We start from the raw sequence: 16,818 nt of genomic DNA, 5'->3' as shown, positions 1-16,818 counted from the left end.
TATTTTATGTAAAAGGGCGGGGGGGGCAGATCCAAGATGGCCAAATAGGAGCAGCTCTGGAGTGCAGTTCCCAGTGAGAACAACGCAGAGGGTGAGTGAACACCGCATTTCCAAAAGAGTTATTACTGCTCACAGACCAGGAGATTCCCCGGGCTGAAAAGTGCCATGAGCTCCCAGCACAGCTGTTTCAGCCAGCGCAGCGGGTCTCCGCACAAAAACTCACAGAAATCTGGGCAGCCGTTTCAACTGGCACCTGGAACGCCTGGGAGACAGAGCTGCCCATTCAACTGAAAAAAAGCAGGCTGAAACAGGGAGCCAGGTGATCTGGCTTCGCAGCTCCCACCCCGACAAAGACCAGCAATCTGAAATGCTCTGGACTGAGTTTTGCAGCAAGCGCAGCTGGACCCGAGATGGTCCAGCTCTGTTGAGGGAAGGGCGTCCACCATTACCGAAGCAATCTGCCATTACTGAGGCAGTCCACCATTACAGAGGCAGTCCGCCATTACTGAGGCAGACCACCATTACCAAAGCAGTTCTAACTATACCTCTATAAACAAAACCGCAAGGAAGTTCACACAGCAGCTGGGCAGAGCCCACGGCAGCGCAGCAACGTCTCTGCTGGCAGACTGTGACTAGGCTACCTCCTTGCTGGGCAGGGCAGCTCTGAAAAAGGCAGCAGCACATCAGGAACTTATAAATAAAGCCCCACCTTCCCAGGACAGAGCACCTGGGAAAAAAGGTGGTTATGAGTTCCTCTGCAGCAGACTTAAACATACCTGCCCAGCAGCTCTGAACAGAACAACGCAGCTCACAGCTCAGCACTTGAGCTCCTATAAAAGGGACAGACTGTCTCCTCAAGCAGTTCTGTGACCGCCATATATCCAAGGAGTCACCTCATAAAGAAGAGCTCAGGCTGACATCTGGCGGGTATCCTTCTGGGACGAAGATAACAGAAAAAGAAACTGGCAGCAATCCTTACTGTTCTGCAGCCACTGCAGCTGATCCCCAGACAAGCAGGGTCTGGAGTGGACCTCCAGCAGTCCTACACCAGAGGGGCCTGACTGTTAGAAAGAAAGCTAAAAAACAGAAAGAAATAAATTCATCATCAACAAAAAGGACATCTACTCAGAGACTCCATCTGAAAGTCACCAACTACAAAGATCACAGGTAGATAAATCCACAAACATGGGAAGAAACTAGTGCAAAAAGGATGAAAACACCCAAAATCAGAATGCCTCTCCTCTCCAAGGGAACATAACTCATCACCAGCAAAGGAACAAAGCTGGATGGAGAACGAGTCTGATGAATTGACAGAAACGGGCTTCAGAAGGTGGGTAATAACAAACTTCTCTGAGCTAAAAGAACATGTTCTAACCCAATGCAAAGAAACTAAGAACCATGAAAAAAGGTTTGATGAAATGCTAATGAGAATAACAGCTCAGAGAAGAATATAAATGATTTAATGGAGCTGAAAAACACAACATGAGAACTTTGTGAGGCATACACAAGTTTCCATAGCCAAATCGACCAAGCAGAAGAAAGGATATCAGAAATTGAAGACAAACTCAATGAAATAAAATGAGAAGGCAAGATTAGAGAAAAAAGAGTGAAAAGAAATGAACAAAGCCTCCAAGAAATATGGGATTATGTGAAAAGACCTAATCTACATTTGATAGGTGTACCTGAATGTGATGGAGAGAATGAATCCAAGCTGGAAAACACTCTTCAGGATATTATCCAGGAGAACTTCCCCAACCTAGCAAGGCAGGCCAATATTCAAGTCCAGGAAACACAGAGAACACCACAAAGATATTCCTCAAGAAGAGCAACCCAAAGGCATATAATCGTCAGATTCACCAGGGTTGAAATGAAGGAAAAAATGCTAAGGACAGCCAGAGAGAAAGGTTTGGTTACCCACAAAGGGAAGCCCATCAGAGTCACAGCAGATCTCTCAGCAGAAACCCTACAAGCCAGAAGACAGTGGGGGCCAATATTCAATATCCTTAAAGAAAAGAACTTTCAACCTAGAATTTCCTATCCAGCCAAACTAAGCTTCAGAAGCAAAGGAGAAATAAAATCCTTTATGAACAAGCAATTGCTGAGAGATTTCGTTACCACCAGGCCTGCCTTGCAAGAGCTCCTGAAAGAAGCAGGAAAGGAACAACCAGTACCAGCCACTCCAAAAACATACCAAATGGTAAAGAGCATCGACACAATGAAGAAACTGCATCAACTAATGGGCAAAACAACCAGCTAGCATGAAAATGGCAGGATCAAATTCACACATAACAATATTAACCTTAAATGTAAATGGACTAAATGCCCCAGTCAAAAGACACAGACTGGCAAATTGGATAAAAAGTAAAAAACCATCAGTGTGCTGTCTCCAGGAAACCCATCTCACATGCAAGGACACACATAGGCTCAAAATAAAGGGATGGAGGAAGATTTACCAAGCAAATGGAGAGAAAAAAAAAAAGCAGGAGTTGCAATCCTAGTCTCTGATAAAATAGGCTTTATACCAACAAAGATCAAAAGAGACAAAGAAGGGCATTACATAATGGTAAAAGGATCAATGCAACAAGAAGAGCTAATGATCCTAAATATATACGCACCCAATACAGGAGCACCCAGATACATAAAGCAAGTTCTTAACAACCTACAAAGAGGCTTAGACTCCCCCACAATAATAGTGGGAGACTTTAGCACTCCGCTGTCAATATTAGACAGATCAACAAGACAGAAAACTAACAAGGATATCCAGGACTTGAATTCAGATCTGGCCAAGCAAACCTAATAGGCATCTACAGAACTCTCCACCCCAAATCCACAGAATATACATTCTTCTCAGCACTGCATCACACCGACTCTAAAATTGACCACATATTTGGAAGTAAATCACTCCTCAGCAAATGCAAAAGAATGGAAATCATAACAAACAGTCTCTCAGACCACAGCACAATCAAATTAGAACTCAGGATTAAGAAACTAACTCAGAACTCCACAACTTCACAGAAACTGATCAACTGGCTCTTGAATGTTGACTGGATAAACAATGAAATGAAGGCAGAAATACAGATGTTCTTCGAAACCAATGAGAATGAAGACACAACGTACCAGAATCTCTGGGACACATTTAAAGCAGCGTCTAGAGGAAAATAAATGCCCACACGAGAAGCAAGGAAAGATCTAAAATCAACACCTTATCATCAAAATTGAAAGAGCCAGAGGAGGAAGATAAAAAAAACCTCAAAAGCTAGCAGAAGACAAGAAATAACTAATATCAGAGCAGAACTGAAGGAGATAGAGACACAAAAAACCCTTCAAAAAATCAATAAATCCAGGATCTGTTTTTTTGAAAAGATCAACAAAATAGACTGCTAGCCAGATTAATAAAAAAGAAAAGAGAGAAGAATCAAATAGATGCAATAAAAAACAATAAAGGGGATATCACCACTGATTCCACAGAAATACAAACTACCATCAGAGATTACTATAAACAAATCTATGCACACAAACCAGTAAACCTGGAAGAAAGGGGTGAATTCCTGGACACTTGCTCCCTCCCAAGCCAATAACAAGGGCTGAAGTTGAGGCAGCAATTAATAGCCTACCAACCAAAAAAATCCCAGGTCCAGATGGGTTCACAGCTGAATTCTACCTGACATACAAAGACGAACTGGTACCATTCCTTCTGAAACTATTATGAACAATCCAAAAAGAGTGAATCCTTCCCAAATCATTTTATTAGACCAACATCATCCTGATACCAAAACCTGGCAGAGATTCAACAAAAAAACAAAACTTCAGGCCAATATCCATGATGAACATAGATGCAAAAATCTTCAATAAAATACTGGCAAACTGATTGCAATGGCACATCAAAAAGCTTATCCATCATGATCAAGTAGGCTTCATCCCGGGGATGCAAGGCTGGCTCAACATATGCAAGTCTACAAATGTAATCCACCACATAAACAGAACCAAAGACAAAAACCACATGATTATCTCAATAGATGCAGAGAAGGCCTTCAACAAAATTTAACAGCGCTTTATACTAAAAACTCTCAATAAACTAGGTATTGATGGAACATATCTCAAAATGATAAAAGCTATTTAAGACAAACCCACAGCCAATATCACACTGAATGGCCAAAAACTGGAAGCATTCCCTTTGAAATCTGGCAGTAGACAAGGGTGCCCTCTCTCACCACTCCTATTCAATATAGTATTGGAAGTTCTAGCCAGAGCAATCAGGCAAGAAAAATAAATAAAGGTATTCAATTAGGAAAGGAGGAAGTCAAATTGTCTCTATTTGCAGACAACATGATTGTATATTTAGAAGATCCCATTGTCTCAGCCCAAAATCTCCTGAAACTGATAAGCAACTTCAGCAAAGTCTCAGGATATAAAATCAATGTGCAGAAATCACAAGCATTCCTATACACCAATAATAGACTCAAAGAGAGCCAAATCAAGAATGAACTGCCATTCACAATTGCTACAAAGAGAATAAAATACCTAGGAATACAACTAACAAAGGATGTAAAGGACCTCTTCAAGGAGAACTACAAACCACTGCTCAAGGAAATAAAAGAGGACACAAACAGATGGAAAAACCTTCCATGCTCATGGTTAGGAATAATCAATATAGTGAAAATGGCCATACTCCCCACAGTAATTTATAGATTCAATGCTATCCCCATCAAGCTGCCTATGACCCTCTTCACAGAACTGGAAAAAACCACCTTAAACTTCCTATGGAACCAAAAGAGAGCCCACATAGCCAAGACAATTCTAAGCAAAAAGAACAAAGATGGAGGCATCACACTACCTGACTTCAAACTATACTACAAGGCTACAGTAATCAAAACAGCATGGTACTGGTACCAAAACAGAGATCTAGACCAGTGGGACAGAACAGAGGCCTCAGAGGCAACGCCACACATATACAACCATCTGATCTTTGACAAACCTGACAAATACAAGCAATGGGGAAAGGATTCCCTGTTTAATAAATGGTGTTGGGAAAACTGGCTAGCCATGTGCAGAAAGCAGAAACTGGACCCCTTCCTGACACCTTACACTAAAATTAACTCCAGATGGATTACAAACTTAAGGCCTAACACCATAAAAACCTTAGAAGAAAACCTAGGCAAAACCATTCAGGACATAGGCACAGGCAAGGACTTCATGACTAAAACACCAAAAGCATTGGCAACAAAAGCCAAAATAGATAAATGAGATTTAATTAAACTCCAGAGCTTCTGGACAGCAAAAGAAGCAATCATCAGAGTGAACAGGCAACCAACAGAATGGAAAAAAATTTTTGCAATCTACCCATCTGACAAAGGGCTAATATCCAGAATCTGCAAAGAACTAAAACAGATTTACAAGAAACAACAACAACAAAAAAACCCATTCAAAAGTGGGTGAAGGACATGACCAGACACTTCTCAAAAGAAGACATATATGAGGCCAACAAACATATGAAAAAATGCTCATCATCACTGGTCATTAGAGAAATGCAAATAAAAACATTGAGATACCATCTCATGCCAGTTAGAATGGTGATTGTTAAAAAATGTGGAGACAACAGATACTGGAGAGGATGTGGAGAAATAGGAACACTTTTACACTGTTGGTGGGAGTGTAAATTAGTTCAACCATTGTGGAAGACAGTGTGGCTATTCCTCAAGGACCTAGAAATAGAAATTCCATTTGACCCAGCAATCCCATTACAGGGTATATATCCAAAGGATTAAAAATCACTCTTTTATAAAGACACATGCACATGTATGTTCATTGTGGCACTGTTTACAATAGCAAAGACCTGGGACCAACCCAAATGCCCATTGATGATAGACTGGACAAGGAAAATGTGGCACATATACACCATGGAATACTACACAGCCATAAAAAACGATGAGTTCGTGTCCTTTGTGGGGACATGGATGAATCTGGAAACCATCATTCTCAGCAAACTGACACAAGAACAGAAAAACAAACACCGCATGTTCTCACTCAGAGGTGGATGTTGAACAACGAGAACACATGGACACAGGGAGGGGCGCGTTACACACTGGGGTCTGTTGTGGGGAACAGGAGAGGGACAGCAGGGGGTAGGGAGGTTGGGGAGGGATAACATGGGCAGAAACGCCAGATATAGGTGACGGGGGGATGGAGGCAGCAAACCACATTGCCACGTATGTACCTATGCAACAATCCTGCATGTTTTGCACATGTACCCCAGAACTTAAAGTGCAATAAAATATATATTTAAAAAAAAACAGAGAGAGAGAATGGCGAGGCTCAGTGGCTCAGACCTATAATTCCAGCACTTTGAGCCTGGCAGTTCGAGACCAGCCTGGGCAGCAAAGTGAGACCTCCCTACAACCTCCATATAAAAATTAAAAATTAGCCCAGTGTGATGGCACACATCTGTGGTACTTGGGAGGCTGAGATGGGAGGACCCCTTGAGCCCAGGGTGTTGAGGCTATAATGAGCCATGATCATGCCACTGCATTCCAGCCCAGGTGACAAAGTGAGACCCTGTCTCAAAATAATCATGATAAAACAAAACAAAAAAGGCTTTGAAGTCATGCAGACCTGGGTTGGAATCCTGGTTATATTACTTGTTCATTCTGACTTTATACAAATTAACCTCTCTGAGCTTTAATTTTACTGAGATGGGAAGTGTAACGTCACCTATCTCATAGTGTTGCTGTGAGTGTTGAGTGGGTATTTAGTGAGCTATTGCTTGTATAGCCCTTGGCCCTCTGACTAGTACATAGTAAATGCTCAATAAATAAATAGGTGGGCCAGAGTCCCAGATCAGAAAACAGATGATTATAGCCCACAGTGGTAATTGCTGTGGTGGGGAATACTGGGTCTCATAGGAGTCCAGAATAAGGACATCAAGGAAGGGTTTTTTTTTTTTGAGATGGAATCTTCCTCTGTTGCCCAGGCTGGAGTGCAATGGTGCAATCTTGGCTCACTGCAACCTCCACCTCCCAGATTCAAGGGATTCTCCTGCCTCAGCCTCCTGAGTAGCTGAGACTACAGGCACACGCCACCATGCCCAGCTAATTTTTGTATTTTTAATAGCGAAGGGGTTTCACCCTGTTGGCCAGGCTGGTCTCAAACTCTTGACCTTGTGATCCTCCCACTTCGGCCTCCCAAGTGCTGAGATTATAGGTGTGAGCCACTGCTTCTGGCAAGGAAGGCTTCTTGGAGGAATTGACATCTAAGTTGGCCAGCTGAAAGGAGACGGGAGAACATTACAGACAAAATGGAGAACAGTGAAGGGGCTCAATCATAGCAGGGATGGGGAGGCGGGAGATCAGCCTGTGAATGGCAGGAGCAGCAAGACCAAGGAGGGCTACACATCCATGAAAAGAAGGTTAGCTTTTATTCAGAGAGCAATGGGAGGCACTGAAGAGTTCTAAGCAGGGAGCAGCAGAACAGATATGCGCAATAGGGGCAGAGAGACCAGCGAGGATGTGAGAGGTGGCGGTGGTCTGGACTGGGGTTGGCTTGCAGATGAAGAAGGTGGTCTCATTGGTGAGACTAGTGACAAGACTTGTTTAAGTGGAGGTTGGCAGAAGAAGAGAGGAGAGGATGACCCCGAGGGGGGTGCATGGTGATACCTTCCATCAAGACAGGGACAGAAAAGAATCTGGTGCAAGGGGTGGGCATACGAAATGATGAGTTCAGTTTTGGACCTGTAGAGTTCGAGGTGTCTGTGAGGCAGTGAAGTGAAACTGTCATAGATCTTGAGCTAGAGAAGGGTCCAGGCTGGAGATACAGCCTTGGAAGATGTGGTTGGCTCAGTAATGGCTCCTAAAGATATCCAGGTCCTAATCCATGGAACCAGTAGATGGCACTTATGTAGCAAAAGAAATTTTGTAGATGTGATTAAATTAAGGATTTTGAGATGAGGAGATGATCCTGGACTATCTGGATAGGCCCTAAATGTAATCACAGGTATCTTTATAAGAGGGAGGCTGAGCACTTTGGGAGGTAGAAGTAGGCAGACCACTTGAGGTCAGGAGTTCGAGACCAGCCTGGCCAACATGGTGAAAGCCTATTGCTGCTATTAAAAAAAAAAAAAAATAGCTGGGCATGGTGGCTCATGCCTGTAATCCTAGCACTTTGGGAGGTCGAGGTGGCTGGATCACCTGCGGTCATGGGGTTCAAGACCAGCCTGGCCATCATGGTGAAACCCCATCTTAAAAAAAAAAAAAAAGCTGGGTGTGGTGGCACATGCCTGTAATTCCAGCTACTCAGGAGGCTGAGGCACAAATATCATTTGAACCTAGGAAGCGGAGGTTGCAGTGAGCTGAGATCATGCCACTGCACTCCAGCCTGGGTGACAGAGCAAGATCGTGTCTTAAAAAAAAAAAAAAGAGGGAGGTTGAATTAGCTGGGTGTGGTGGCATGCACCTGCAGTCTCAGCTACTTGGGAGGCTGAGGTGGGAGAATTGCGTGAGCCCAGGAGGTTGAGACTTCGGTGAGCTGTGATCACTCCACTGCTTGAGGTGACAGAGCGAGACCCTGCCGCAAAAAAAAAAAAAAAAAAAGATGGGATTGGGTGTGGCGGCTCTTGTCTGTAATCCCAGCACTTTGGGAAGCCCAGGCGAGAGGATCACCTGAGGTCAGGAGTTTGAGACCAGTCTGACCAACATGGAGAAACCTCGTCTCTACTAAAAATACAAAATTAGTCGGCTGTGGTGGTGCATGCCTGTAATCTCAGCTACTCAGGAGGCTGAGGCAGGAGAATTGCTTGAACCCAGGAGGTGGAGGTTGCAGTGAGCCAAGATTGCCCCATTGCACTCCAGCCTGGGCAACAAGAGTGAAACTCTGTTTCAAAAAAAAAAAAAAAAAAAAAAAAAAAGAGGGGAGGCAGGGAGAAATCTGACCACAGGGAAGAAAGCAAGTAAGATGCTGGAAGTTGCTGCTGTCCTTGAAGGTGGAAGGTGCCACAAGCCAAAGAATGCAAGAAATACGGCTCTTGAAGCTGCAAAAGCAAGACAATAAATGCTCCTTTAGAGCCTCCAGAGGGAGTACGGCCCCACTGATACCTTGATTTCTGCCCAGTGAAAGTCTTTTCAGACTTGTGACTTCCAGAAATGTAAAAGAATAAATGCATGTTGTTTAAAGCCACCATGTTTGTAGTAATTTGTTACAGCAGCAACAGGAAACTGGTACAGAAGACATCAGCATTACCGTTGGGCTTAGATGAAGGAATCCAGGAAGGCGGATAGGGTGAGAAGTGCCGAGGATTTAGCAGAGAGTTCCCAACGCTGCCAGCATTTAAGATCCCTGCGGAGGAAGTGCATCTCAGAAAGGGCTCTTGGAGCAGCCAGAGGGAAGAGGGCCACCAAGGAAAATAGTTCTCCTAGGATTCAGGGGCAAGGGTGTTTCAAGGAGAAGGGAGTGGTTAACATTGTCAGATGCTCCTAGAAGTCAAGCAGGAAAAGTGCCCAAGCCCAGGAGTTTGAGGCTGCACTGAGCTGTGAGCATTGCACTGCACTTCAGCCTGGGCGACAGAGTGAGACCTCACCTCTAAAAATAAATAAAAATAAAAGTACCTGTTGGGTTTCAAAAGGAGAAGATCCTAGCTGACTGTGAAAGTACTCTTGGAGTAGTTGTCTCCTCTATCAGATAGTACACATTTTTTCAACTTTTCATTTTTTTTTTCTTTTTTGGAGACAGGGTCTCACTTTGTCACCTAGGCTGGAATACAGTGGCACAATCTCAGCTCACTGGAGCCTTGACCTCCCAGGTTCAAGCTATCTTCTTGCCTCAGCCCACCAAGTAGCTGGGACTACAGGCAAGAGCCACAACGCCTGGCCAATTTTTGTATATTTTGCAGAGACAAGGTTTCAGCATGTTGCCCAGGCTGCCCTTGAGCTCCTGAACGATCCACTCTCCTTGGCTTCCTAAAGTGCTAAGATTACAGACGTGAGCCACCGTGCCTGTCAACTTTTAATTCTATTACCCAGTAGTATATGGTCATTGTATAAAAGGATATATAGATTCACCAAAAGAAGAGAAAATTACTCATAATGTCTTCAGCTAGTAACATTTTAGCGCATATCTTCCCGGATTTTGGTTTTTCTTTTCTGTGCAAGAAAAGAAAAGATTCTCTCAATAGCCGCCCTGTGGGGTAAAATACCATGAGACCATTTTAAGAGGAGGAAATTTAGGCTTAGAGGAGCAAGCAATTTATCCAAAGTAACCAAGATTGGAATCTAAGTTCCTCTGACTCCCAAAACCAATGTTCCTTGCCGCAGTGCTTTCTTGGTTTTTTTACTTGGAGAACTTTTCCCTGGAGGACCTCAGGCCTCAAAACTAAACCTAAGTGGATTTCTATCCTGAACCCCATCCCTCATCCGCCCCAAAGGATGGTGAGCCAGGTTAAGGGGTGAAAGGCAGGTGCCGCAGGAAGATAAAGGCATGGGTGTGATCGACGGTCGGGTAAGAGGGAACTGGCACACGCACGTGTTCGGTTCTTCGCAACATCACAACCAAGCAGGCATCAGGTTTCCCATTGTACAGACAAGGAAACTGAGGTTCCGAGGAGAGAAGTAATTTTCCCCGAGTCACACAGCTAGCCAGAGGCCCCGAACCACACATTCCCGGGGCGGCGGGGGTTAGCAGGAGGGAGTCCCTGGATGCTTGCGGAGCTGAGGCTGAGAGCTGGGCGTGTGGTGCAAGGGAGGGGCGGGGCGATTGGGGCGGAGCGAGGCAAGGAGACTTGGGGGGGCTGTGGGGAAAGGGGAAGGCGGGTTGAGGGGTAGGGCAGAAGGGGCGAGGTCATGGGGTACTCGGAACAAATCAGCAGAGGAGGGAGGAAGAGGCAGGGACCTCTCGGACGGAGCGCGGAGATGGGGCAGACTGGGTCGTGCGAGGGAGGAGGATTTGAGAGACCCAGACAGGGATGAAAGGGGACACAGCCTTGGAGGGGCAGGGTTGGGGGAAGGCAGGGGAACTTCGACGGGGGCCGGGGGCGGGGCATCGAGTCAGGGGGCGTGGTCTGAGGCGGAGGCGTTGACGGGCTGGGGGCGGGGCCGAAGGGGCCGGCGTGAGGCCGGGGGCGGGACGGCTAGTCGGAGGCGGGGCCTGAGGTGGTGTGGGGCCGGGGCAGGGGCCGTGGCCGTGGAGGCCGGTGAGGGACCGGGGGCGGGGCTGTCCCAGCTGAGGATCGGAGAGCGGCTGGAAGGTCGGGGGCGGGGCGGGGCGTGCGGAGGCGGGGAAGGCACCCCCGGCTGGCTGTGAGGCCGGCTCAGTGCGGAACGGCGCAGCGCCCCCCGCGCCCCGCTCCGGGAGCCCCACGCCCGCGCCCGCCATGCCGGAGCAGTTCAGCGTCGCCGAGTTCCTGGCCGTCACCGCGGAGGACCTCAGCTCCCCGGCTGGGGCCGCCGCCTTCGCCGCCAAGATGTCCCGGTGCCGGGGGGCGGCGCTGGCGCGGGAGGAGGTGAGGGGGCCGAGGCGGGAGGGGTCGGGGGTCGGCGCCTGGCCTGGCCTTGACCTCCACAGGCGTGACCCGAACTGCGACGGCCCTTCAGACCGCGCCCCGAAACCTGCTCCTTCCCTAGGTCTGGGAGGACCGAGCGCATCTTCAACAGCTGCGTCCTCACCGTCGAGGCGGCGGGGAGGCCCGAGGGACCGTTTTGGGGGTCCTCGAGGTCACTTCGAAGACAAACTCTACAGGTCGGGGGAGGTACCCCAAGTACCCCGCGTGACTGCCTCGTCACATATGTGTTTGCCTAGCGCCTTCCAGCCTCAGTTTGCGTTTTCATCTTCGGAGCCCACAAGTGTGCCCCCGCCCGCCCCGAGTCACTCCCCTTCTGAGAAGCAGGCTTCCCGCCTCAGTCCTGAACTTTCTTCCTCCAGGCTGCAGGGAGGCCCCCTCCCCCTTGCGGCTGGTTCGAAGATTTGGCCCGAGTTTGTGGAATGAATGCGGATGGGAAGGCGCCAGGAGCCGGGGTTCACCTTAGCCCGGCTGTTGGCAAGTTTATTGTCTCCTCTCCCCTCCCCTCTCCTCTTTGTCTTTCCCAGCAAAGCGTCCCAGGCCTTTTCTTTCGGCCTTGCAGGCTGCCCCACCCCATTCCCATGCTCTTTGGAGTTCCTTCCATTTCTCTTCTTTGAACCTGCTGCGGCTTTCCCCTGCTCCTCTGCGGGGAATATTCTAGGGCAGACACCCCGTGGCCTTGGTCCAACAGAGAGTAATGTGGTTTTGCAATTCTCCTCCAAAGGATGCCCTGAATTTGGGTGGTGTTTGGACCTCAGCGACGGCTCTAGCCTTCCACCCTTCACCCTAAGTGTACTGGGCACCCACTGTGCAGCAGATACAAAGCTCAGTAGTTCATAACACCCTAGGCCAGTGTCGGGAAATCTCTCCTCCTCTTCTTTCTTGGCAGGCTGACCCTCCATGGCGGAGTCTGTTTGTATCACTTTGTAAGGGTGTTAGGGGATTGTGAAAGGAGCATCGACTTTGGGGAAGGCAGACCTGTGTTCAAACACTGGCTCTGCAATTTGCCATTTGGGTGAACGTGGGCATGTGACCTGTTCTGTCATCTGTGGAATGGGGTAATAATGTGTACTTCACAGAGCTGCTGTGTTACATGAGACAATGTAAATAAAGCATGCATCTTTTCTGGGGGGCAGTCTTGCTCTGTCTCCCAGGCTGGAGTGCAGTGGTGTAATCTCGGCTCACTGCAACCTCTGCCCCCTGGGTTCAAGCAGTTCTCATTCCTCAGCCTCCCAAGCAGTTGGAATTACAGGAGTGCGCCACCACACCCGGCTAATATTTGTATTTGTAGTAGAGACGAGGTTTCATCATGTTGGTCAGGCTGTTCTTGAACTCCTGAGCTCAGGAAATCTATCCGCCTTGACCTCTCAAAGTGCTAGGATTATAGGCGTGAGCCACCACGCAGGCCCATGCCTCTTGATAAATGGAATTATTATCATCAGGTTAATTGGCAGACTTCTTTAGACAGCGATTGGGTCTCTTTTGTCTTCATCTGTCTCACAGAGCCTAGCCTTGTCTCATTTGTCTCATAGAACTTAGCCTACTACTTTGCGCATAGTAGGGGTACATATTTTATTAAAATAAGAAGAGTCCACCGCCTGTGGATGTGGGTTATATTTTACTGGGAGGCTCACAGGGAACACTGCTGTCTGGCCCATCCTTTGGAGAGCTTCCTGAGGTTTGTCTTCATAGCCTCGCATTTCATGACCCAGAAGAGTCAGTGCCATCCGCATTCTTAGGGATTTCGTGGTTCACCCTCCTCTCCAGGTTGTTCATTAGAATCTTAGAGCAGGAGAAGGGGCTCCAATATGAATCTTCTCCATGGACAGAAATGCCCATTTATGCCCATGCATCTGGCCTTGTCTGACTGTGTAAGTGTAAGCACTGTGTGTGTTGGGAAGGGGGCTGTTAGGCTGGGTCTGGAGGCTGCAGCAAGCTCCGTTCAGGGCTCAGCTATGCCCCAAACCCATCCTCCTTTGCCTTCAGATTTTTGGTTTGGTGCACGCAGAGGTTCACTGTTACAACGGAAAGGCTTGTGGCACCCAAACACAGCTTTTTTCTTCAGCATTTCAGGGCCCAAAAAGTTAGTCTGACCTTTGGATTAGACTTCCCTGAGGTTTCCTGTTTGGTTTTGCATTTGCATTTAGATTTCGCGATTATATTGTGTTTACATGTAGTTTGATGCTGCAATTTTTTCCCCCAGTTCTGAGCATGACTAACCCACCCCCAGGCTTGAAGCTCTATTTGACTGAATCAAAATGCAACTGATTCGTAAGTCAAATCTTCCAGTTCCGACTGGTTTCCTGGGAGTAAGTAGGGACCCTGTTCGGGGACTTGCAGCCCTTTTGTACAGTCCTGCTGGGAAGGACCCTGGCAGGTCACACGGAACTAGAATATCACTAGAATGTCAGGGCTGAGGGACCCCTTTAACGTAGAGATCAGCTACAAACTCTCTCAGATAAGATGGACAAACTGATGTCCAGAGAGGCCAACAGGCTTGTCCAAGCTCCTGGGACTGGGTAGTGGAAGAAGTAGCATTTCTTTTTTTTTTGAGATGATGTCTCACACTGTTGCCGGCTGGAGTGCAGTGGTGTGATCTTGGCTCGCTGCAGCCTCCGCCTCCCGGTTCAAGTGATTCTCCTGCCTCAGCCTCCTAAGTAGCTGGGAGTACAGGCATGAGCCACCATACTCAGCTAATTTTTGTATTTTTAGTAGGGATGGGGTTTCACCCTGTTGGCCAGTATGGTCTCAATCTCTTGACCTCGTGATCTGATCCGCCCACTTTGGCCTCTCAAAGTGCTGGGATTACAGGTGTGAGCCACCATGCCTGGCCAAGAATTAGCATTTCTACCCATATATTCTAACCCCGGTCCTATTCTCTTTCCTTTTAAAGTCCATCTGTCTGTCCTCCCTATGTAACTTCTCTGAACCTCGTTATTTTATCCTTAAAATGAATATCATAATCACTCCCTGCTTACCTTACTGGTAAAGTTTTTTGTCTTCAATTATGAAACACTATGCAAATATGAGGGAGTATATTAAGATAGTCATTACGTCAAACAGCCTCTTCCTGTCTTGGGCCCCTTTATGCCCATCATCTCATTGATTTTCACAACAACAGGTGAAACTGGGCCTAGGGCAGTTAAGGCAAATGCCCTGTATCACATAGTGGGTCTCTCTGACTCTGCTGTGCTCTGCCTGAACTCTGTCCAGTTCTCTGTGCCATCTCTATGGACATCAAGGATGCTAAGTTCATAAAGATGCTCCTTTGATTTGCTGACTGACTAGGGAGAAGCAGCCTATTACAAGGAGATCACTAAGAACCCCAGGAGTTTGTCCTGAGTCCCCAGAAAAAGGTACAGTCAATGCCATAAGAGGCAAGTGGAGCAGGAGAGGGAGAGAGCAGTAAGGACTGGTGCAATCAGGGAGAAGTTCCTGGAGGAGGTGACACTTCTGGATGGAAGGATAGATGAACCCCATTTAGCGGAGAGGACAAGGGAGTGAATTCAGAGACTGGTGGGAAGAGGGCATGTTAGGAACCAAGTAAGCCATTTTGGCAAGAGCTAAGAATTCACATTGTATCGTGTGCCTCAAACTGATAGTGGACACTTATTCCCCAGTAGGTCTCAAATGAAGCAGTCTGCCACAAATAGGAGATCTTCAAAGTCTTGTTTTGTGTGTGTGTGTGTGTATAAAGTTTTAATTGGACAAGGGGCATAATTTATTATTTTATTTATTTATTTATTTATTTATTTTGAGATGTAGTCTTGCTCTGTTGCCCAGACTAGAGTGCAGTGGCGTGATCTCGGCTCACTGCAACCTCTGCCTCCCGGGTTCAAGTGATTCTCCTGCCTCAGCCTCCCAAGTAGTTGGGATTACAGAAGCCTGCCACCATGCCTTGCTAATTTTTGTATTTTTAGTAGGGACTGAGTTTTACCATCTTGGCCAGGCTGGTCTTGAACTCCTGACCTCGTGATCCACCCACCTCCGTCTCCCAAAGTGCTGGGATTACAGGTGTGAGCCACCGTGCCTGACCTATTATTTTTTGAGATAGGGTCTCACTCTGTCACCTAGGCTGGAATTCAGTGGCATAATCATGGCTCACCACAGCCTCAACCTCCTGGGTTCAGGTGATTTTTCTACCTCAGCCTCCTAAGTAGCTAGGATTACAGGTGCCCAGCTAATTTTTGTATTTTTTGTAGAGATGGGGTTTCACCATGTTGCCTGGCTGGTCTTGAACTCCTGGGCTCAAGCGATCTGCCCACCTCGGCCTCCAAAAATGGTAGGATTACAAGGGCATAATTTTAAGAAATTTAAAACATAACAGAAAAGGCCTATGAACAATTCTCTCAATTCCTTTATTCTCCCCAGGGGTAATTGCTGTGGAAATGTACATGCTTCCCAATGTATGTCCTCATGGAAAATATATTATCAGTGGGGGAAGGGGAGTGGCTGGGGGAATGTTTACCTAAATCGGTATCATGTCTTACAATGCACAGTTTAAATTGTTTTGGAGTCACATATTTCTTTTCCTTTGTGACTTTTGCTTTTTTGAATCTTGCTTTAGAAAGGATTTCCTTCTTAATTTTTAATATTCTTGTGAATTTTACAATTTGCTTTGTAATGTGTCTGTATTTTAGTGCTAAAATTGTGTAATCTTAGAGATTATTTGCAAGAAACATAAACCCTGTCAAGCTTGTTTCTGTTGGAGGGAAATTTGTTTGTTTTTTGATCATCAGGCAAGGAGATTGAGGGAAATTTGCTTTAAAGAACTAGAGGTGCCTCATGGGACTGAAGGGCAGTAGGTAAAAGTACACCTCGCCAGGGCCTGGAACTGGAGGCTGGGAAGTTGTCAGGAACTAAGGCAGCTCCTTCATCATTCTTGTTCTCACCTGCCTCTGCTTCTCTCTGCACATCTGATCAGTGCTTTTGCTCGTTCATCTTCACACAGGTCCCAAAGCACAGCTCCCATGCTCACATGTCCTCACTGAGCCAGTGTCTAAAGGTAACCGGACACAAGACTGAGCTAGTCTCATGTCCCACTTCCAAGCTCCTGGCAGAGGTTGACAGCCCAGCCCAGCTTCTGGATTGGTTCCAGTAGCTAGGTCTCTACCCCTGGTTTCATCAGCAGAGGTCATGGAGGGATAGTGACAGGCAGGGTAAACATGGCCATAGAGACCTACCGTGTGGGAGGGGGCACTTTTCAGAGAAGAGGAACAGGGCCTGGAAAGTTCCCTCAGAAGTGTCCATGGCGATTCCTCTTTATTTGACACAGTCCA

At 46.9% G+C, this 16,818-nt stretch overlaps 1 protein-coding gene across 2 annotated transcripts in view; it reads left to right on the top strand.

The window, feature by feature from the left end:
* Window positions 1-11,307: 11,307 nt before the first annotated feature.
* Window positions 11,308-16,818, top strand: part of ASAP3 (ArfGAP with SH3 domain, ankyrin repeat and PH domain 3) — a 58,116-nt gene continuing 52,605 nt past the window's right edge. Inside the window, exon 1 of one of the 2 annotated variants that reach the window (XM_064363447.1) lies at window positions 11,308-11,482. In XM_064363447.1, coding sequence (XP_064219517.1) covers window positions 11,354-11,482 — 129 coding nt within the window. In that variant the 5' untranslated portion in view covers window positions 11,308-11,353. The remainder of the gene's footprint in view (window positions 11,483-16,818) is intronic. The other variant, XM_064363446.1, reaches the window with a different exon arrangement.

The sequence above is a fragment of the Aotus nancymaae genome, unplaced genomic scaffold (genome assembly GCF_030222135.1).
Source record: "Aotus nancymaae isolate 86718 unplaced genomic scaffold, 86718_ANA_hifiasm-v0.15.2.pri h1tg000053l, whole genome shotgun sequence".
NCBI lineage: Eukaryota > Metazoa > Chordata > Mammalia > Primates > Aotidae > Aotus > Aotus nancymaae.
This window is presented reverse-complemented; position numbering and strand designations above follow the sequence as displayed.